At 38.4% G+C, this 22,254-nt stretch overlaps 2 protein-coding genes across 5 annotated transcripts; both read right to left on the bottom strand.

Annotated features, from left to right (window-relative positions):
• Positions 1 to 453: 453 nt before the first annotated feature.
• On the bottom strand, positions 454 to 8,384 carry josd1 (Josephin domain containing 1). Of its 2 annotated transcripts, none has more exons than XM_077502284.1 (5): positions 7,201 to 8,384; positions 6,140 to 6,757; positions 5,936 to 6,064; positions 3,695 to 3,889; positions 454 to 2,138 (listed from the first exon to the last, which is right to left on the bottom strand). In XM_077502284.1, the coding sequence occupies exons 2-5, from the start codon at positions 6,448 to 6,450 to the stop codon at positions 2,039 to 2,041; spliced, it is 735 nt and encodes a 244-aa protein (XP_077358410.1). In that variant the 5' UTR covers positions 6,451 to 6,757; positions 7,201 to 8,384; the 3' UTR covers positions 454 to 2,038. The 2 variants fall into 2 exon arrangements, with proteins under 2 accessions (XP_077358410.1, XP_077358411.1); XM_077502285.1 differs by lacking the exon at positions 7,201 to 8,384 and adding an exon at positions 7,030 to 7,152.
• Positions 8,385 to 10,016: 1,632 nt separating this feature from the next.
• Positions 10,017 to 21,958, bottom strand: xrcc6 (X-ray repair complementing defective repair in Chinese hamster cells 6). Of its 3 annotated transcripts, XM_077502281.1 has the most exons (18): positions 21,839 to 21,918; positions 21,467 to 21,548; positions 21,288 to 21,397; positions 20,250 to 20,391; positions 19,923 to 20,174; positions 18,747 to 18,933; positions 18,459 to 18,645; positions 18,201 to 18,369; positions 17,061 to 17,222; positions 15,885 to 16,014; positions 15,707 to 15,807; positions 15,534 to 15,638; positions 13,097 to 13,174; positions 12,678 to 12,728; positions 12,531 to 12,581; positions 12,394 to 12,444; positions 12,208 to 12,258; positions 10,017 to 10,933 (listed from the first exon to the last, which is right to left on the bottom strand). In XM_077502281.1, exons 2-18 carry the CDS (start codon positions 21,537 to 21,539, stop codon positions 10,197 to 10,199), a joined length of 2,637 nt encoding a protein of 878 aa, XP_077358407.1. In that variant the 5' UTR covers positions 21,540 to 21,548; positions 21,839 to 21,918; the 3' UTR covers positions 10,017 to 10,196. The 3 variants fall into 3 exon arrangements, with proteins under 3 accessions (XP_077358407.1, XP_077358409.1, XP_077358408.1); XM_077502283.1 differs by lacking the exons at positions 10,017 to 10,933; positions 12,208 to 12,258; positions 12,394 to 12,444; ... (1 more) ...; positions 12,678 to 12,728; positions 13,097 to 13,174 and adding an exon at positions 14,092 to 14,504 and having other exon boundaries at positions 21,839 to 21,958; XM_077502282.1 differs by lacking the exons at positions 10,017 to 10,933; positions 12,208 to 12,258; positions 12,394 to 12,444; ... (1 more) ...; positions 12,678 to 12,728; positions 13,097 to 13,174 and adding an exon at positions 14,093 to 14,507 and having other exon boundaries at positions 21,839 to 21,958.
• Positions 21,959 to 22,254: the final 296 nt, after the last annotated feature.

The raw sequence follows: 22,254 nt of genomic DNA, 5'->3' as shown, positions 1-22,254 counted from the left end.
TAAATTATAAAACCAACCTTTTTATCCATCTCAGTGGGCGGCCATTTTATTACTTCCTGTCGACAGATATAACGTCATAGTGGTCATGTGACTTTCGCAAAATTGCTTTTTTTTATATTTCAATATTTTTTTTTTATATATTTCAACACAAATGTACCACTCCTGTTTTTGGAATTCCAATTCAAACAGAGGACAGCATTTGCTATCTAAAATTTTTTTTGGGGGGGCGTGGAACAAACCATTTTTTAAGGCTAGGGGGTGCTGTATTTCTGTTATTGAAATATATTATATTTCAGGCATACTGTATGATTTTATCCCCTTTTAAAAAAGCTTGTTTCAAAAGGGTTTACAGAAAAAAAAAGTATATATACATTTTACAGCTGCTGGGATTCCTGATTGTGGCGCTTGAACAGCCCCAAAATTAGGAAGTATCTAATAATAAGACAACAAATCCATCTTTTGGAACAATGGCCCATTTAATACACTCGCACTGCAGCTTTGACATAAAGTGCAATTCTAAGCATTTTGAAAATGATGCAGAACAAAAACCCCAAACAAATTACACAGTATGATTTCTTTCAAATGGATATTATAATATGAATTGCTATGGCAAAGAAAGAAAAATGTTTTGTGAAACATCGTATGGCATTGAATTAGGACAGAAAAAAACCAAAAACAATTCCTTGTATAAAAATGAAACGGTTGTAAATAACAAAAATCCTTGGCAGCGACAAAGTGAAGACATCATTGATGGATTGCACCTCAAAATTAGTGCTTTGGAATACGCGCGTGAAATTACCCACAAAACTTTCATGTAAACAAGTTAAGGCCAGTATTGTCCCAAAAAAAACAATACTTTGGAGCTGAATGACCTCAGAGCTACAATAGAAAATCTCTCGTAAGGCTCATTTCAAAATAATGGTACTATTTTCTTTCTTTCTTTTTTTTTTTTTTTTTTTTTTTTTTTTTTTTAACCAACCACTCCCTGCACATTATTAGACCAAATTAAGACAAACATCCTGTGAGGTAACACATCTAAATTTGGGCTCAAATTATTTTGAAGTATGGAAAAACAAAGTCATGAGATGACAAGCTTTTGACTGACATAAAATAAATGGAAGAATTGAACTTGGGTGGGGAAAAAAAAAATGGACATTTGTGTTTCGACATTGTTGAGCAGAAACATTATATGTCATTTACATATTTTGCCACAAATTGATACTATTAAGTGTCGAAGACAGCTTGAGGAAAAAAAACTGTATTAACTCTGTCCTGATGTTATGTCGATCACAATCATCGACACGCGGCACAAACAAAAGCTCCAGAACAGGAAATTCAAACTCTGCAATCATCCAACAAGTGCAAAAGGACTGTAAAGCTACGAGCAACATTTTCATACGTCATCACAAAAAAAAAAAAAAAAAAAAAAAAAAAAGCTTATATACGCTCTACACTGGATTGTTTTGTGCATGAAAGTGTGCAAAGATGGTTTTGTTAAATGCTGTGATGAAAATGTATGAAAATGCTTTCTTTTTTTCTTCTTTTTTTTTTTAATATATCATTGATATCCATCAGGCACTGTAGCATTATTTGATGACTACAGTTTGAAAGGGATGCGACAACTTACTCCAAAAAAACAAAACAAAAAAAGTGAGCTCGGACAAGACGACGCAAACGAGGAGCGAGACGTCGTGAAGAAGGACACGCTTTGGTGAAAGTGAAGGAACGGCGAAGAAACGTCGCCTCCGCAAAAGAGAGACGACATTTGGACTTTGGACGCGTGAACAAGTAAACGAGCAGATCACAACAGACTGAAAAATATGTTGTGTATAAAAAAAAAAAAAAAAAAAATGGAGCAGAAATGGAATAATATCTTCTCAGAAGTCAACAATTGTCATCCGTTAATGCTCCCTGAAAAAGTGTTTTTGCTTTCTTCATTGCTTTGCATCCGTTCAGGAGAGTCCAGCAAAAAAAAAAAAAAAAAAACTCCACCAGCGAATAAATGTCAATCGATGGCTGTGATTGGTCGCCTCCTTCCTCAGCTGTGGGACCGCCACGTTTGTCGCGCTTCCACTTCTTCCGACACAACCAACAGAAGTTCACAGTTCTTCCCTCGCAGCTGCTGGCGGAGGAACTTCCTTTTTTTTTTTTTTTTTTTTTTTTTTTTTTTTTTTTTTTTTTTGTGGTCGGAATTGACAAAAAAACAGAACAAGACTCGGTTAAGAAAAACAAACTCTCAGACGGTGCACAAAAAGTCATTTCTATTCTCAAAACCTGACAACAAAAACACAATACAGAAAACCTAAAAAAAAAATTAAAGTAAAGAAATAAAATCAGATTTCTAAAATTACTAACAGACAGTGCTTTAAAATGTATTATTATTTTTAAAATAAATTAGTTAATCAAAAGTTAATCAAAAAGGTACATGGAAAAAATGCAAAGTTTTAACCTAGATTTAAAAGAATTTACACATGATTGCATTTTTTTGGCACCTTATTCCATGTGTGTGCAGCACAACAGCGAAATGCTGCTTCACCATGTTTGCTTTGAAACCTACTGGGTTTATTTTCAATCAGGATTTTTTCCATGAATTCAGGACACAAACCATTCAGCGATGTAATAAAATAAAGGCCTCCTCTCTAATAAACACCCGCTACATTTGATATATTTTAATTACACCTTTAATTGTGATTATGTTTTATGAAAAAAATATCAACAGTTTAGAATGATAAAGTAGTATTAGTTAATAAGAATAAAAAATAATAAAGGTCTCGTCTCTAATAAATGCCAGGTACTCTGCTGTAAATACATATTTTAATGCAAATACATTTAATACAAAATGATTTACCTCATGAAAAATAATTAACTATCTAGAATGTGCAGTATTATTCTTGAAATATTAATATTATTATATTAACAGCAAAAAAAACTACTAACTGCCTCCTCCCGAATAAACACCAATTAATACAATTTTTTTTTTTTATCGTACAATTAATTATAAAATGCTGACGATTTAGTATCAGTAAGCAGTACAGTTTTTAAAATAAAAAAATAAATAAAACAAAAATAAACAAATATAAAGCTCTCCTCTCTTTTATTATAATTTTATATTTACGATTAAAAAAAAATTAACCATTTAGAATGATAAAGTAGCATTATTAATAAACAAAAAATAAAGGCCTCGTCTCTAATGAACTTAAGATACTCTGTAGTAAATACATATTTTAATACAAAAATGTCTAAACGTTTTACCATTATTTGTGCATGAAAGAATGATTTAACCTTTAGAATATGCATTATTAGCATTATTATTATTATTATTATTATTATTATTATTATTTAAAAAAACAAAAGAATAAAGGCCTCCTCTCAACTGGTACTCTCTGCAGTATAATACATTTTATATTTTAATTACATCTTTTATTAAAATTATGTATTTATGAAAAAAAAATATTAGCAATTTAGAACATGATAAAGTAGTATTATTTTAAAAATAAAATATTAAGGCCTCATGTCTAATGAATGGGACTTTGCACTAAATACATATTTTAATACAAAATGTTTTATTATTATTTAATCATGAAAAAAATGAATAACCCTTCATAATATCAAGTAAGATTATTAAAAACAACAACAGCAAACAAAAAAAAAAGAAACAACCCCTGAGGCGGTCGACATGCCGTGCGAGCCTCACCTGAGCTGATCCGGACTGCCGATGGGTTGCGGGCCGCGCAGTTTGGAGTCCAGGTTGTAGTAGACCCCCGCCACCTCTCGGACCCCCATCCAGTGCTGGCGCTTGAGCGGCAGCTGCAGGGGTCCCCAGCGCAAATTGGACGGAACGTTGAGGATGAAGCCGGTCACGTTGGACAGCTCGATGCTGCCGACGTCCCTGAACGCAACAAAAAAAATCACGTTTGCGTTTTGTTTTTTGTTTTTTACCCACAATATCGTCGTCGTCATGGTCACAATATTTAAAAGGAACACGGCTGTAAAAAATAAAAGAAAAAAAAAAAAAAGTCAGGTTGATTTCCATTTGTGCAGTTCTAGCACCCTCTAGTGGCTAGTTTATGAGTGCAATTTATGTTTTGGCCTATGTTTAACTCATTCACTGCCATTGACGGAAAAAGACGTCAAATGATGCATTTTTTGCTGGTCTGGCAATGAATGTGTTAAAATCTATGCTAATTGTCCGATGAAGGGGAACCGAATTTGCTTGGTCAATGCGTGCTTGCGTTAGCAAGTAAGTGCTTCAATATTGTTATTAGTGATTGTAGATGGTTTATATGCATCGCTGTTATGTACAAATAGTACGATATTGTGCTTTTTTTTTTTTTAGTATGAGCTGTTTTTTTTTTTTTCAGTATAGTGATCTTTTTTTAAATACCCCCCCCCCCCCCCCACAATATCATGATAATTATCATATCGTGACCTTCATATCGTGATAATATCGTATCGTGATGTTTGGATATGGTTACATCCCCATTAGATTGTGCAGATTGCACCTCATGTTTTGGCCACTTGAATGATTTGTTGACTGTGTCCAAACAATGAACCACCACCAAGTTAATTATTGTCACGTCAGTCTGTTTTGGCTCAGCCAGATAAACAACAATTTCTGATAATGTTTTACTGAGAGAAGCACATCAATATTTGGAATCTTGATTTTATTTTATTTTTTTAAACAAACTGATAAAAAACAAAAAAACAAAACAAAACTGAAGACCTTCCAGATTAGGGAACTGGAGGCCCAAAGGGGATCACCTCATATTCCCTTTTAGATTCTTGTCAAGTGACTGCAACAGATGGGAAGGACAAATGCAGTGTTGACTTTGGGCCACTGCTAACTATGCAGTTTTGTTTTTTTATGAACTTTTTCCAGTCATTTCGACATGCTAAAACTGTTAGCAGTGATTTATTTGAGCTGCATTCCTAAGAGAAGTACTTTTTTTTTTTTTTCATGCTGTAACGAGCACTTCTACATCACTCCAAATGTGACTTATTATAAATTGCATTTTGCAATATTATCAGAAAATGCTAGTCAAAGAAATACTGTTACTTTAATATAATATTACTCAAGTAAACGTTTAAAAAAACAAAAAAAAACATGAACTTGAAGTAGTAACTAACTGGTGAGTAACTTCCGAGTTATTATTTTTTCTGAAATTAGAGTATGAATGTCAAATAGGGGAAAAAAAAATACACAAAATAAGAATCTAGAAATTTAGCGAAACAAAATATTTATATAAAATGACGATATAAAATTATAATTCAGCCAATTAAATGCTGATGTTTACGCTCAACGTCAAATAAATTTGTCACAATTTTGCATCTGTGCGTTTTTGCTGAGACTTTGCGACTTTCTGACTCCATTTAATAAAAAATAATAATAATAAAAAACAAGAACAAATATTAAGCAAAGGTGTGTTTCTGTAAGAGGTGTTCATTTGTGGAATAGTTTTGGTAATGACTTGAAAAGATGCAAGTCAATCGTTGAGTTTAAAAAAAAATGTTCAAAAATAAAGTTGAAGAGTATTATTTGTTGAAATAAGATGTAAAGAATAAGGGGTAGGATTAGATACATTTTTAACTTCTTCCCTTCGGACATGTGAACCATTTCTAATCATTATTTCTCTCAATTTTTATTTGCTATTTGTTTATGTTTACATGTTCAATAAACTTCAAACTTCAAATGTCACTTGAGATTATGCTGGATTGGTCAAACAAAGTCATGTGACAGCTCTTGAGGCACAATTTTCTCTGGCAAACCAAAACAAATATGTCACGCAAGCAATGATAGATGAAGGATAAAAATACAAAAAGTAGCTCGATGTAACGGACAAAGAAAGAATGTTGCATTACAACTAAAAACACATTTATTTTCATTGACGTTTATAACCGTCAACGGCACTAAATGAGTTAATTCCGCTTAACTCACCTCCTTTTATCCCACCAAACCGCCTCAAAGCCCCGCGTCTGCAAGGCGGCCATGATGACGTTCACGTCATAGTTCCCGTTTCCCAGCATGCTCTTCTTGTGAGGCGTCACCAGCGTGCTGGGGGAAAGCCTTAGCGCCACACGAGAGAGAGGAACGCGTTAGGCGCATGTCGTGCAAATGCGAGCTGACAAAATGTCCGCCCACCTCTGGTAGATCTCCTGCAAGGTGTCCCTGCTGAAGGCCGAGCCGTCCTGGAAGACGTTATTGAGCGCGTGCAGGGCGCACAGCTCGCGCCGCTGCTTCTCGTGGTAAATGGCGGGACGCTCCGCCGAGGCCCGAGGGAGCTGCGGCGTCACGGGCGCCAAGGTGGGGGCATCCTGCTGCGGACCCTCCGCTCTCGCCTGCCCGCCTCCGCATTTCTGCTTGCTGACCTTCCAGGGCATGCAGCCCAGCTCCTGAAGGCCCCCCTTGCCCCTCCCCTTCCACTCGCCGCCCGCATGCGGCGTGCTGCCCATCCCCGCGTGGTTGGCCGCACGGTTTCAGGTCGTAGCTACATCGGCATGGTGACAACCGTCGCCATGGTAACCACTCAGCCGCTTGGACCAGAGCTTTTTTTTTGCGTTTCCGGTTGGTTGAAGGAGAGGTGAGGGTTCACGATGTTCTGTCTTTGAAAGGTCTTTCCAAAATTGAAGATTACGCAGCGACGACCGTCTCCATCCTCGATGTGATTTTTTTTTTTTTGCGTTGCTTCTTCCAGCTTATAATTTTGTTGTCCTTTGCTCCATCGCCAGGCTGCCAAACTTCCACTGTTGATGTGAGAAACTACACAAAACACACACACACACACAAAAGAGTTAGAAACCCTACAACAGCAACTGTTTACGACTTTAACACCACTCGTGTTATGAAGAGCACAAATCTCGATTTGGTCAGCAGACCCAACAAGCATGAGAACATAAACATCCTCAGCAGCCTTTGGAGGAAGCTGGCTGCTTAGTTAAGCTAGCAACACGACAGCCTCGCAAAGACCCTCGAACACACAAACATTCGTCTTCTCTCACTCTGAAAATCGCTAATATGCGTCCGAAACGTACATGTCGAGATTGGAGCGAACCCGCAGCAATGACAGATTTGGCTCGTCTCGTGCCTGCGCGACGTGACAATGTTGTCTTGAGCAAACAACCCTTAGCGCCTCCTCTTTTCCTTCTTCTTCTTCTTTTTTTTTTAACGTGTAAAAACTTCTTTTTTGGGCGGCGACAACTTACCGGAACACTTATATCCCCCCCTGCCGACTGTCGCACCCAGCTTTGAGGGCTAAAAGCGGACTGTGTTGTTTTCCTCAAGGCAGTTGGCTCCTTTGTCTTTTGTCACTTTTTCACCAAGTGGCTCTCTTCTCTTGTGGTGGCTGCTGCGTCTGTATGCGCGCATGCGCACTGGCGTCACCCCGGCTCCATGTTGCTGTGGCTGCTTGCGTCACTCGGCCGAGGGAGGAAAAGCAAAAGTGAGCGAGCACTGCCGAGCGGGGCCAAAACCACACCTTTCCACCTTATTGTTTCAATCTTGCGACTCAATCAATGTCGTTTTCTGTAAAGTCCTTTGTGTAGTCATTGTGTACCAAAAATACAAGTGAAGTCATTTCTGAGAAAGCCATTTGTGAATGCTTACAGACATTATGGGTTCAGTGGTCAAAATGTTTTTTTTGCTGAATCAAGCAAATGATTTATTGTATGGATGCTGATATAAAAAAATAAAAAACGTAAGCCAACTCAAAAAGTTTCTTTACAATAATGTGGAAAAAAAGCCCCCACTAGTCTAAACACGGCATTCTGGGCAGCCATTTTGACACTTGCTGTCGACTGAAGATGACATCATAGTTACAGGGAGATAGTTACATACTGTCACGCAAGTTGTGTTACGTGACGTTATGTCCAATATTTATGAATGAAGAAAGCTATCTAGCTTTATACTTGAAGTAAACTGTGTTTTACCATTCATGGTCTGTGGTCGCCATTGTAGAATGACGTCACTTGTAGTCCGTCGGTGAAGTCGGGGTCCTTTCTTTTTTTTGCGATTTCGCAAGTGGTAGTTCCAGTACACACTTCCTGCTTTAAACTTATTAAAAAAAAAAAAAAAAAAAGTCCGAGTTCCGACCATTCTCGAATGAAGCAACAGGTCTGATCTGTATAAGCGAAGTGCGCATTTCGAATTCAAGGTGCATTATGGGTAGCGGCGTGGTGCATTATAGGTAGGCGGAACTCCCAAACGGCCGTTGAAAATAAATTGGATCCAATGGAATCGGCTCTGAAAGAAACGTTTCAACCGCTGGAAAGTTGCTGTTTATTAATTTGCATAGCATGTGGTTTACTGACATCGGGGAAGTTGACTTGCAAACTTTAAAGTGTACAGTTACGCAAAGATTGTCACCACGCTAATCTCCGCCATTCAAATCGATAGGGTAGTTAGTAGCCTCGTTTTTTTTTTTCCGCGCATGCGCAAACTTAATGCGCACTTCGCTTATTCTGCGTTTGGTCATGTGACATCGCAAACTGAGCCGTGATTGGTCGTTAGTACTCCTTACCTGAGCCCCGTGATGTCATCTTAAGTCGACCAGTAAAATGGACGGATTTAAAACAAACAAACAAAACAAACCGGGTGGATTTTGCTACTTGATTCATATTCCACAAACACAATTTAAATCGGAATGGTTTGACTTTCCCTTTCACGAATTTCACTAAATGAGCTGACCGGTCTGTTGTGGTTTCAGAAATGTTTGAATGACATTTTCCAACTCTTGCTCGTAATTCAAATGACCGCCACAGGGGGACTTTTCCCAAAAGTTCTGCCTGGCAAATGCATCAAGTGAGTGGGTAACCTTAAGTGGCATTTCAGCTGTCTTTCCACGTAAAGTAAATACCAACTCCAAGCCTTCTCTTGTTTCCCACTGCACATTGTACGGCCTCTGTGTAGCTCATCATCATAGCAATGTGGTGTGAAACTGTTGGAATGTAATCTCCAACATGACGCATCTTTCCCACTCTCCGTCGCACCATCCAGCTCGAAAGACAATGTCATGCAGGGAGTAAACATAAAATGGCAGAAAATACAGTGAATTTTGTAGGAATAACTTCTTGCACTTCATTTTAAATTGCAGGGCTTATATGGAAATGATGTTCCATTCATCTGCTGAATTTCGCCAGCAACTTCAATACTCGTCATCACATCCATAAATCACAACTGGCGCTCATATCCACCATTATCTAGCACAATATTATCTGGTATTACAACAATCACTGTACATTACAATTTTGTCATACTCGTTACTTTTTGAATACGAAAACTAAGTCCTCCAAAGTCCTACATTGATCAATTAATTTAGCGGTTTCGCTCCAAAATTGGTGAACTAAAATGTATATAATGATTTTCTAATTTAGTTTTACTGATTCGTCTCAATATTTAGTTAATATTGTAAACAAACTAAAACCAGTAATTTAAAAAAATACATCATTTAGTAATTTTAAAAATTGTACTTAAATTGTACATAAATTAAATGTGATGTGCTAAAAGCAACTTGTAAACAAAATGAAGACCATTCTGAAACATAAAATTCTATTAATGTGTTAATGTAAATAATTTGATATTTTGAATTAGCAACTTCAATAAAATACACAATTTAACAATTATAAAAATAATATAACTAATTGTAGTTTAATTGTACCTAATTGAATTAAATGTGATGTGCTAAAATCAACTTGTAAACAAAGACCATACCCAAACATAAAATTAACTCTTTTGAGTTATACATGTGAAAAATGTATTGCAATTATTTTAATACATTAATAATTTTGATAAAAACATTTTAATTACATAAATTTAAATACCTATTTAGATCGAAATATAGCATATTTCCTTAAAGTGACATAAAATTAATGGCAATTCTCCATTCTCATTTTTACTTCCTGATCGTAAAATGGCCACAAGAGGGCAGCCGATACTGGCATCAACCGCCGTCGCGCGCTTTGAAATCAGGCCAGGTATCGGCCCGATACGCATACATTTTGGTTTATGATTTCAAACAACCTAATTTCCATATTTGACATTTTATTTTGTTTTGAACCTCACCAACAAATATGGCAAAAGTGAGCCCACCTCTGCTGTTTATGATTGTGTAAATATGTCTCTTCATCAATGGCGTTCATAAAAAAACTCCCTACAGTTATATTAGCACTGGTACTGATTACGTTAGCCATGCTGGTCATATCATTTACTTGTGTTCCAGATTTTTGCCCAGTGCAGAGGTCATGTCAGCCAGCAGCTGCTGTCGGTTGCGTTCATCCCTCCTCTGCAGCTCGTGGACAAAATGGCCCCTGAGCACCTTCAGCTCGAGGATACGCCCCAGCAGCACCCAGCGTGCCGCCTTCCGCTCATCCGGGGACCGATCCGGCCTGGCGTCCACCAGCTCGGGCCTCTGACCGCACAGAGACGTCAGTCCGCTCACGCCGCCGGCGTCCTCGTTCAGCATGCGCTCCAAAGTGTGGCGTCGACCCAGCCGGTCGGCGTGGGTGAGCACCGGGATGACGTGGCCTCGGATGCCGTCCCCGAATAGTCCCAGCGTCGTTTGGATCAACCGCATCGCGTCCTGTTGCGCCCCCTTGCTGGAGCGCGGCGCCTGCATCACCAGCAGGATGGCGTGAGGGCCGGGAGCTGCCAGTTGGACGCACCTCAGAGCTTCTTTGGCTCGGATAATTCTCCCCAACGACGTACCCAAGAGATCCGGCGTGTCGACGACGCTAACTTCTCTACCATCCACTACGGCCCTTCTTATGGTGCTCTCTAGCAGAGCTTCCTCTGGTTCTTCTGCCCAGTGGTCCAACAAAGTGTTGACCACTGACGTGCGTCCTCCACCGGCAGGGCCCACGACGATCAGTCTGAGGCCCGCTTTTAAGGGACTGGAGAGGTTCACTCTCATGTTCTCATTCTCCACATAGCCGTCGCTGGATCCTGTAGGGGTCGCAACAACATTTTTTTATTACTTTTTTTTTTAAATCAAGAAAAATCGGAATCAGATTTAGTCACAACAGCAAATGTGGTGAACAGTATGTGTGACATCAGGAACTTGATCTGCATGTGTGTCCCATTCACAAAATGGCTGAAAGTGCCTTATAGTTTCATAGTAAATACTTATTTAAAATCAATAGCGCACTGCTGACAATTCTGATTCAGAACATTGCGCATTTCTTAAATTTCCACAATGCAACACTTAATTTCAACACTGTATATTGTGTTGCTTTTGCCTGTGACTAGCATACAAACCAGGCATATTGTTATAGTTGTCAAACATTGTATCACATTTTCAAATCAGAATAATAAATCCTCACAAATCAAATCACAACGATCCAAAGTTCAATGCTTTTCGAGTTTAAATGCTGCATTCGGGGAAAGTGGGAAATCGGATTTTTCCCACTTGGCTTGTGCCAGTTCCGACCTGAAAACTTTTGAGGCAGATGAAAATGCACAAATATAGGCCTATTAACCTTCCTCTCGCAAGATGAATTTTGAATTAAGGTGGCATTTGTGAGCTCACAAACTTTGGAGAATACATCTTGTACCGCTCCCGCTGATATCCGCCGTTTCCGAACAACTGGTTGTTCGGACCAATCACAGAGCGTCATTGTGTTTGGGGGCGGGATATGCAACTGTGACGAAACCAACAAACAAACCTAACATGGACAAATGGACGCTGCAATTACTGTAATTCTGTTCTTGCTGAATGACTCACCTTTTCGAGTTCGACAAGAACGAATACGAAATTTTCACCCGTGACCGTGATTGGTTAAAACAAAACATGTAGAATGTCGTATCGTCCAATCAGCTCGAATTATTGTACAGAATGTCTCACCTTTTCCCGACGAAATTACTATGGAAGCGGCCATTGCCAGGTTACCTATTCACGTGACACAACGTGATTTGGACTGACTGCGTTAACCGGAAGAGTTCTTTACATTTGCCTCAAACGCTTAAGAAAACTTTGAGTGGGATAAATTCAACGTCAAAACCTCCACGAATGCAGCATGAATAGACCGCCATTTTGACTTTGTGACGTACGCTTCACCACAGCGCCATCTATTGGATTTAAAGGGACACTACCTGCCCCTGCTACCCAATTTGTTTGAAATATGTATTAAAAAAATATACTAATTTCTTGTACACTGTTGTATTTGCACCGTGAAAGTAGATAAAGCAGAAAAATCAGATTAGGGAGAACACGAACTGACCTGTGACAGCTCTGATGACAGGAAGCAACCAGTGGAATTTGGAAGAAAATGCTGACAGAGGGATTATTTTTTGGTTATTACATATTGTTAATGTCTTCCTGGCATAATTAGTATTAATAATGTTGTTCTTTTCTCTATCAATAATAGAGTAATTAGAGACTATGACTGGAAAAGTAGAGTGTTTACATTTGATAGACTTCCAAATTCGAGACAGCCATTTACACAGACTCTGGATTCCTGTAAGATAAAATGTCGAGGACAAGTTATTTATTTATGTTGCTGTTTGCCACATTACAAATGTATTATTTATGTTATTGTCGTACCTCGGAGGGTCCCCACGATACGACTCACCCAGCCCCAGAGGGCTGACAAACCTGAGCAACACACACACACACACACACACACAAGTGTCATCAATTCTCACGTCCAGTTCTGAATGTGGTCAAAAAGGTCAGCGCGAGTGAACTCACCAGTCACAGAGCAGAAGACACGAATCGGCCATCGGATCACTGCGGGAAGGGCTGCAGAAGACAACACAACATCGCTCAAAACTTCACTTCAAAGTATGCAATATGACAAATAAAGTTGTCCCCACTTTTACAGAAGCAACATCAATTCACAAATTTGTCTTGTTGATGTATTTTTGACGACATTTTCACTAACGGGTGTACTCACTTTTGTTGTTTTAGAAATTGATGACTCAAGTCTAGTCTTTTGTGAAATACTTGTCGAGGGCAACATTAGGATTGATTATTGCAAATCTACTCAGTTTCTCGCTTTGTATCTGTACGGCTCAGATAAGATGATAGTCAACGTGATTTATTCTTTTTTTTTTTTTTTTTTTGTCTTTCCAAAGAAGCTAATCGGTGCATCATGTGGTATGACTGACTCTGTGAGAATCTGTACAGAAGATACCCCACCACGGTGTAAGCTCCCATCTGGACATTGCTACCGCCCAGCCACCAGCCTGGAAACACAAGTGAAGACATTGAAGCCTACAATTAGCACAAATGTTCGTAAAATCTAAAATAATAATAATAATAATAATAATAATAAAAAATAATAAAAAAAATAAAAATAAAAAAAGACATTTCTTTCAATAAGCGAAGTGCGCGTCTCGAATTCAAGGTGCGGCGTGGTGCATTGTGGGTAGGCGAAACTACCAAACGGTCATTGAAAAATGAATTGAATCCAATGGAATCGGTTCTGATAGAAACGTTTCAACCGCTGGAAAGTTGTTGTTTTTGTTAACATACATATCATGTGGCTTACTGACATCGGGGAAGTTAAATTGCAAGCTTTAAAGTGTACAGTTACGGAAAGATTGTCACCACTAATCTCCGCCATTCAAATTGATAGAGTAGCTGGTAGCCTCGCGCATGCGCAAACTTATTAAAGCGTCACCGTCTATCATAGTGTAGTAAACAAACAATGACAATTCAATAATAGCGTCTGATTTGTACCTGCATCCTCAGTGTCATTGGTTTCGCATTTACATTCCATTTCTCGAGCAGATTGTTGACCCTCGCACACAACTCGAGCCTCTGAAGTTAAAGATTGATTTGAAAACGATTAGCAAATGGATTCAAATAGCGCATACGAGTGGTCGAAAAGTCCGTTTTACCTCAAGAACGCTTGAGCTCCTCCTCCTTCCTTTCCGTAAATCAAACTTTGATGACTGTGATCTTTTCCTTTGCCTGCCCCCCCCCCCCCCCCCCCCCCCCTCCCAAACGAACACGTTATTACGTGGAGTTGAACAATGTTGCTCACACTGCCCGCCCGCTTTTCTTTGCTTGAACACACCTTTGTGGGACAAGTAGAACTGGAAATGTTGCAATGATGCATTGCGCTGCAGTTCAAATAAACAATCAAGATGTGGTGTTGTACAAAGTTTTATTTTGGAAACGTGACGTCATAGATCACATGTAAAAACTTACTCACCCCCCCCCCCCCCCCACACACACAAAAATGAGTCTGCGATTACAGAAATCAACAGTGAGATTCCGGAGCATTAAGTTTTAGCGACGGTGGAAATCGATTTCAGTCATCCAAAACGATCGGTCGCGTCTCCACCCAATGAAAACGTGCTGGCGAGAAGCCTCACGTGGCCAATTTGTCAATCAGGGCGTCCATCAGCTCCTGCTTTTTGGTTCCGGTGGTGCGAATGCCAAACAGCTTGCAGGCCTCCTTGAGCATCGGCACCGTCATTTTTCCCAGAGTGCCTTTCTGTATGTGGGCTCTCAGCTCATCTTCCGAGATCTCCATTTTGGGCTTCTTCTCTGCCGTGCCGCCAGATTCTGCTTTTAAGTCAACAAGTCGAGTCGACAAGACGATATACGGAAGACGATTGGGGTCAGTTGAAGAGAAGAAGAAGAAGAAGAAGAAAAAAAAAAGTTTGGTGGGATTCTCACTTTATTCTCAGAATTATGACTTTAATCTCTGGATTTTCATTTTAACTCTTTGGCTGCCAAATATTATCCGGAAAAACAACCCCAACAGTGCCAGCCGATTTTGAGCATTTTCACTCATCTTTCAAGGCAAACAAAATATTGTGTGCCACGACTACGTAAACATAAAAAAAAAATATATATATAAAAAGTATGTTTCTACCTTCTTCTGTTCTTTATTAATCACCATTCAAAAATAGGTCATTTGAGTGACATTGAAAAGATACATTTTTTGACTTAGACACTATTTTGTTTTGTTTATTGACACTCTGTGAATTAGATTTAATGTGACAAAGGCTTTGATCGTTCACGTCATCCTTGAAAACGATCAATTTCATCACATCAGTCGTGTTTCGCTGTCATTTCATATACTGTGAGCCCATTGAAAAGAGATACAATGCTGCCATCTGCTGGCCATAGTTAGTGGGTGTTTTTGATTCCACAACCCATTGAGCAGGCAGCGCTGCACAAGATATTGCACTACCAATTGAGGGGAAAAAAACAAAACAAAAAAAACCTTAGTAAATTCCAATTAACGTTTATGGCGGCATTCATTAGGATTTTACCATACGTCATTAAACGTTTTTGGCGGTCAAGGGGTTAAAATTAGCATTCTCACTTTAATCCCAGAATTCTGACTTTAATGTGAGAATAATAATAGCACTAATAAAAAAATTGAAAATTATGACTTTAATCTCAGAATTTTGACTTCAAAGTCCACAGAATTCTGAGAACAAAGTCAAAATTCTCACTGCAAAGTCATAATCCTGCCAACCATTTTTTTTTCCTCTCTTCACTGGCCCTTAATCGTCTTCCGTAAAAATAAAGAGGAAGTCACGCTCGCACAACAAATAATTTGACGATGAATCGATGGCTGACCTGCTTTGCGTTTGCCGGCCGGGTTGTAGTCTGCCGGGTAGACAAGATCTTTAAAGTCCTGGACCAGAGGACCCAGACGCTGGTCAATCTGGTCCACCTTTGGCACTGGAACAGATCCCAATCGAAATGAGACGGTTTGACAGGCGACAGATTTGGGCGTGGCTTCGTCTTACTGATGAGGTCTTCGATGTGGTCTGGAACCGTCATATCCAGAGCCAAAGCCTCCAAGTTCCTGTAGTGCTGCTGGATGACGGGATTCTCAAATGCTTCGCTCCTGTACGACGTTATGAAGCAGAAACGGTCACCGAATGCTCTTGCGTTGGATCTCATCAAAAAGCGGCTACCCCGAACCTGTACTGAAAGCGCAGCTTATGAACAATCTCCCTCATCTTGTCCACCTGCGCTGGCGAAGCGCACGGAGTCTGCGGGGGATCCAGATTCCGCAGATCATCAGCGTACGGCAGGTAGATGACATTGAAACCTGTTGAGATGAGATCAATGATTACCTTAGCGTCACATTTCCCTTAATTGCCTGCCTGCTCTCATTTCAGGGTTTCTGCCGGGATCAGCAAATCTAATTTAATGCTCTGAAATGTTTTTTTTTTTAATGCGACTCAAAACTAATTTAATCTCCTCGTCATAAAAAGAAAGTAGTGTGAATGAATCATCGAGTCAGATTTGTGTTGTGGTAGTTTTCTGCCACAAGGTGGCATTAGTGTTTCATGTTGGACAAAAAATTGTACAAATACATTTTTTTGGTGCTTTTTATTTAGAATTTTTAGCATAGAAAAATAGAAAAATGCTATGATATATCAACCAATTTATTTGTAATATGGTAGTAGGGAATTTTTCATTTTAGTTTTTATTTTGTTTTGAGTTTTGTTTTAATTTTTTTATTTAGTTATTTTTAATTATTTTCAGGGTGGTTCTGTTAGTTTTTCATTACTTTTAGTTATTTAATAAATGCTTAGTTTTAGTTTAGTTAGTTTCAGTATTAGTTTTAGGTTGTTTTTTTCTTTAACATGTATTATTTGTGCGCAACATTTAAAAACAAAAAAAACAAAAAAACACCATGGGCACGACGTCATTATTACAGTTCCATCAAAATAAATCTACTAAAAGGCTTGTGCATTAAATTAATTACCAAAGACTAAACTGAAGGACACTTTTGCTATAATTGACAGTTTTATTTTAGTTAGTTTTGTAAACATAAAATGTAGTTTCAGTTAGTTTTCTTTTTTTAAAAAGCATCTTCGTTTATTTTTTCGTTAGTTTTAGTTCCCCAAAATAACCTTTAATAGCACCTGTTTTTCGACACCTTCCCTTCTCTTACATTGACCATCTCCAAACATTTTTGTTTTCATTTTATTTGAACTGAGTCAAATGCCACTTTTTAGCATATGACGCCGGGCCACTCAAAAAAAATGGACGGCGGGCCGCAAATGGCCCCCGGGCCGTACTTTGGACACCGCTGCTTTCGAGCGTAGTCTCTTGTCTTAATACTTTTGAACACTGGCAGCGTCGTACCTGGCGGGGTGGTCTGCACCTTCCCCTCGTCGACTTCCTCTCGCTGCGGCACCAAGGCAACAAATCGAGGTGGGTTATTTCGGCGGGAAATGCAGCGGCACAGAGCAAAGACGTTCCTCTCGAGGCACTTGGTCAACAGTGCCGAGAACAGACAGGAGCTTCCTGGGGAGAGAAAAAAAAAAAAAAAAAGCTAATTTATACATCATGAATGTAAAGCGTCTGATTTATGAAGACATCTTCACATACAAATCAGAACTGAACAGTTAATCCAATTAAAATCAACATGGCGATGGAGTAGAAAATACAATTTTCAGTCACTTTGTTTGTTGTAATACAGATGAATTTCTTGCTTGTGTTTGTTAAAAATATATAAATCGCAAGAGGACCTTGAAAAAAAAAAATCATATTAGAATACTTTTTTTTTTTTTTTTTTTTTAAGCATTTGGCTTATATACACGTTAAAACTTTCGTGCCAATCTTTATTGGTATATTTTAGTCCATTCACATGTACTTGCAAATACGTTTAATGTAAATATGTTTAAATGTGTTTGCCTGTCAAAAATGTTTTGAACGTTGGCAGTCCCAAACCTCCAGAGAAACACATTTATAGAGAAAAAAAAAAAAAGCGATCAGATTATTTTTTAAAATCGTCTAGATCGACTAGAAACATTTATAAAAAAAAAAAAAAAAAAAAAAAAAAAAAAAGTGAAAAACAACGGAACGTGGGTTGTCCCAGTCGGGTCACAAGATGGGAAATTGGGCCGATCATATCAGTTGAAGAAGATCGGATTTTTAAATTTATAAAGTCAAGAATAAAATACTTCAATTGTTTACTTGATTTGAACCACTGCGGACGTACAGCCACAAAAAAGTATCATCTTGGGATGCCTTTATTAAAAATAATAAATTAAAAAAATAAATCAATAAAATAAACTACAAATAAATATATACATAAATAAATAAACAAATCAAATATTAATTGCAAAAATTTCCTGACTTAGACTCGGGTGCAAAAAAATACGTCATTGGGGCGTCATCCCTTTAAACGGAACATCGGCCAAAGGCTGAAAAAGCATCCAAATATATCATCACAAAACGATTGTGTTCACAACGATACAGTGAATGGCCACTGGGTGTCACCTTTCACTTCGTCCTCCTCGGGGTAGAGGAAGACGGCGGGACGAATGTGGTGGTGCACTTTCAGCTTTTCCATCGCTTTGAATCCGATCAGAACCAAACCGGGATCCTCAAACTTCTTGATGGCGTCCACCTCGTCTTTCTCCATCACGATCTGCTTGTTGCCATACACCTGCAACAACACGGAAGGGGCACTCCTCCTAAGAACACTCACAAAAAAAAAAAGAAATGTTGGTTGATTTCAGTTATTTGCGTTCCTACCTGAGCTTTCTTGATCTCACTGGGCAGCAGCAGGCTTCCTGTTTGAGTATGGAAGGTGCGAGTTTTGCTGCGGACGGGCTCGTTACTTTCCCGGTACAGCTTGATGGCGTTTGCTTTCCGTGCGGCCACCGCGATGGCGTACATTCCCACTGCGACGTTTACGCCCTCGCCGAGACGCAGATTGAGCCTAAAAATAAGCCAAAAGCTCGAGAAGATGAGGGAAAAAAAAAAAAAAAATAAAAAAAAAAAGAGGAAACGCAGATTGCGCATTTGGAAGCGAAAACCGACCGGGCCATCGTTCTCTTTTTCTGCTCTTTGGCCCGAACTCTCTTCTGGAGGTCTTCCAGTTTTTCGCAAGGCTCCAGCTGCATCCCGAGTTCGCTCTCGTCCTCCGGCGGACTCACGACGTCGCGGAAGAAGACGGAAACGTCGAAGCCGCCTGCTTTCATCAAGTGCATTAGCTCGATGACGACGCCTGAAACAAAAACGCAGGGAAAAATGTAAAAAAAAAAAATATCTTTGTTAAACAAAACAGATGATTCAAGTCTACCCTAAAAAAATGACATTTTTTTTTAATCCATATCATATAAACAGTACTTCCTTCAGTTTTTCTTGCTTTCTAAAAGGCCCATTATGTCATGGAGGACAAAAACCGTCAAAATTCAAAATAAATAAAAAACTACATAAATGACTAAAAGTGGAAAAAAAGGATATAAAGAAAATAATTTAAAAAATTATATTAAGAAAAAATATAAATGGCAATAAAAACAAAAAATATATATATTAATACATTTGTATTTAATTTTTGAATTATATTCTTTTATATCAGTTTTTATTTTCACTTTTAGTCATTTATTTATTTAAACTAAAAGTGAAAATAAAAATGGATATTAAAATTTTTTCAAAATTATATATATATATATATATTAACAAAAATAATAAATATAAATGGTAATAAAAAGAACAAAATATATACTGGTACATAGATAAATACGTTTGTATTTAATTCCTGAATTATATTTTTTTTTATATCTGTTTTTATTTTCACTTTTAATCATTTATTTATTTAGTCATTTATGTATTTACTTATTCAGTCATTTATTTATTTTGAATTTTGGCATTTTTGGTCCCTACTGCCAATTATCATTATTCATGTCCAATCCAAGACATGCTTAGGACCGCCCCCTCATTTGAATAACATTTTGACTTGGCAGTATGGACCAAAACTGCCAAAATTCAAAATAAATAAATCACTACATAAATAAATAAAATGTCTAAATAAATAAATAACTAAAAGTGAAAATAAAAACAGATATAAATAAATGTAATTCAAAAATAAAATACAAACTATTTATTTGTTTCGATACAATTTTCAAAATTATATATTTTTTTATATCCATTTTTCTTTTCACGTTTAGTCATTCATTTATTTAAAATTTTGGTCCACCATAATGATGCGCCCACCAGTTTCTCTGAGGTCACTGGCTTGCGTGCGAGCCTGTCGATCTTTGACACTGTCGCCCCCGTGTGGTTGATCCCTGCAAGTGAAGATGAAGAGCCGCTTGTGGCCCAGACGGAGCTTGCAGTCCCGGTACAGATTGGCACAGCACCACAGGGCGTCGCACAACGACGTTTCATCACTGCCCATCGTCTCGGCTGCCAACCGGGCGCCCTTTGCGCCCCGTAGCGCGTCCACCTGCTGCACTCGCTTTGCACCTGTGGGAAAAAAATGACGTTGGATACAACGCTAATGTTGGCTCAAACGTTTACACGCTGAAGGTGACGTCTCACCAAGTTCGCTCAAGTTGTGGTAGACGTAGACGTGCTTGAAAGAGTTGGTGGGGTCCTGGCTGTGCTTGGTGCCGTAGAAAACCAAAGCGACGAGGTCTCCGGGACTGCTTATGATCTTTCTGGTGTACACGCTGCGCACCACCTGCAAGAGACTAAACACTTTAGACCAGGGGTGTCCAAACTTTTTCATTTGAGGGCCACATACAGAAAATCGGAAGGACGCAAGGGCCACATAATGTTATGAAGAGAAATTGTGTTTAGTCCGAAAAATTGTACAAATCATTTATTTGTGCTTTTGTATACGTATTTAGAAAAATGCTGCAGTATATAAATCAATTTATTTGTAATATGGCAGTAGGGTTATTATAGTTTGGGAATTTTTCATTTTAGTTTTTATTTTGTTTTGAGTTTTGTTTTTACCCTTGTGAGGAATAAGCGGTCGAGAAAATGGATGGATGGAGTTTTGTTTTTTTAAATTTAGTTAGTTAAAATTAGTTTTCAGGGTGGTTCTGTTAGTTTTTTATTAGTTTTAGTTCTTTAATAAATGCTTAGTTTTAGTTTAGTTAGTTTCAGTATTAATTTTAATTTTTAATTTAATTTTTTTATGTGTATTACTTGTGCACAATATTAAAAAAAAAAAAAAAACGTGGTTGCAACGTCATTATTCCGGTTTATATCAAAATAAATCTCCTAAAAATCACATTTAAAAGTTTTGTAAACATAAAATGTAGTTTAGTTAGTTTTCTTTTTTTAAAAAGCATCTTCGTTTTTATTTTATTTCGTTAACAAAATTGTAGTTTTGAATTTTTGTTTTTTCGTTAGTTTTAGTTAACTAAAATAAACTTTAATACCACCTGTGTTTTTTTTGTGTTTTTTTTTAACTGAGTCAAATGCCATTTTTATCATATGTCGTGGCTCGTGGGCCACTAAAAAATGGATGGCGGGCCGCAAATGGCGCCCGGGTCGTAGTTTGGACACCCCTGCTTGAGACGCTTGAGGCAAGCAGGGATAGAAACACACAGTGTGGATGTTACTTACCTGCATGGTCATGTCAAAATTCGACGGCTCCCCATCTTCTCCTTTGATAAACATTTCCTTCGACGCATCCACCAAGAAAACTAAGCAGTCTCTCCCTGTAACTTTGTAATCTAAATAGACAATTAGGAGACAGTGTAAAAAGTGAGGAAAAAAAAAAGGGACCAGAATTCATTTTTCACCTTCTGCTTGTTCGCCGTCCTCCTGTGCTTCACCGTCATCCTCATTCCGGAAGTAGGCGTTCCACTCTGCCATTGTTGATGTCTGACACATGTTTAAGAATGGCGCAAAAGAGAGACTCATAAACATTTCTCCTTGTTGCTTAACATGAAATCTTAAGCGTAGTGGTCGCGTAAGTGACTTTAGAACTAATGGAGTGATGTTTACGTGACGGCAAAACGAAGTATGTTAGCTTAGCTAGCATATAGCATACCACTCATAGCGTCATTCGAATTTAGACGTGGTTGCAATGCAGACTTAATTATTCTACGGGTGCACAAAAACTAGTCAGTGTGTTCGCGTCAGGGGTTTTGTAAGACAGTCAAGTCACTTACCGACTTCTTAGTAATGATTTGGAGGTCCAAGCAGTACCAACTGTCAATGGACTCGACTAGTTGTACATGGCGTCCGCGCGTCGTCGTCGTCGATTGGTTAGATTTTGTCCAACCGCGAAATCGACCAATCACATTGCAATAGGCGGGGTCACGTTCTGGGTGGTTGTTTCAGGAAGTTCTCCCCGAGTAAATTGATCGATTTTAAATAATTTGTTCGAACAAACGATAACAACTTTAGGAAAGAGGTGGCTCAGTTCATCTCAGGAGCAAAGAAAATCCGTCCTTCATACATCAAGCCTTAATGTAGACAACTTTCCATGTGTCGCCACCAAATCGTTATTACTAAAAAAAAATATTATGAAATAAAATTTAAATGTGGTCAATTGTATCTGTCATTGTGAGGTTGTGTTGAGAGA

This window comes from Festucalex cinctus, chromosome 17 (assembly GCF_051991245.1).
Source record: "Festucalex cinctus isolate MCC-2025b chromosome 17, RoL_Fcin_1.0, whole genome shotgun sequence".
NCBI lineage: Eukaryota > Metazoa > Chordata > Actinopteri > Syngnathiformes > Syngnathidae > Festucalex > Festucalex cinctus.
The sequence above is the reverse complement of the archived record's forward strand: the minus strand, read 5'-3'. Positions and strand labels throughout refer to the sequence as shown.

What these genes read in the sequence shown, in the direction of transcription:
- josd1 (XM_077502284.1), bottom strand. Translation starts at nt 6,450, where the DNA reads ATGGGCAGCACGCCGCATGCGGGCGGCGAGTGGAAGGGGAGGGGCAAG. An exon ending in TTGCAGGAGATCTACCAGAG is followed by an intron (nt 6,065 to 6,139) that starts GTGGGCGGACAT and finishes TGTGGCGCTAAG; the next exon opens with GCTTTCCCCCAGCACGCTGG. An exon ending in GGCAGTCCGGATCAGCTCAG is followed by an intron (nt 2,139 to 3,694) that starts GTGAGGCTCGCA and finishes AAAAAAAAAAAG; the next exon opens with GAAGTTCCTCCGCCAGCAGC.
- xrcc6 (XM_077502281.1), bottom strand. Translation starts at nt 21,539, where the DNA reads ATGGCAGAGTGGAACGCCTACTTCCGGAATGAGGATGACGGTGAAGCA. An exon ending in AAAAAGAGAACGATGGCCCG is followed by an intron (nt 18,646 to 18,746) that starts GTCGGTTTTCGC and finishes GCTTATTTTTAG; the next exon opens with GCTCAATCTGCGTCTCGGCG. An exon ending in GGCCGGCAAACGCAAAGCAG is followed by an intron (nt 13,175 to 15,533) that starts GTCAGCCATCGA and finishes TTGTGTTTCCAG; the next exon opens with GCTGGTGGCTGGGCGGTAGC.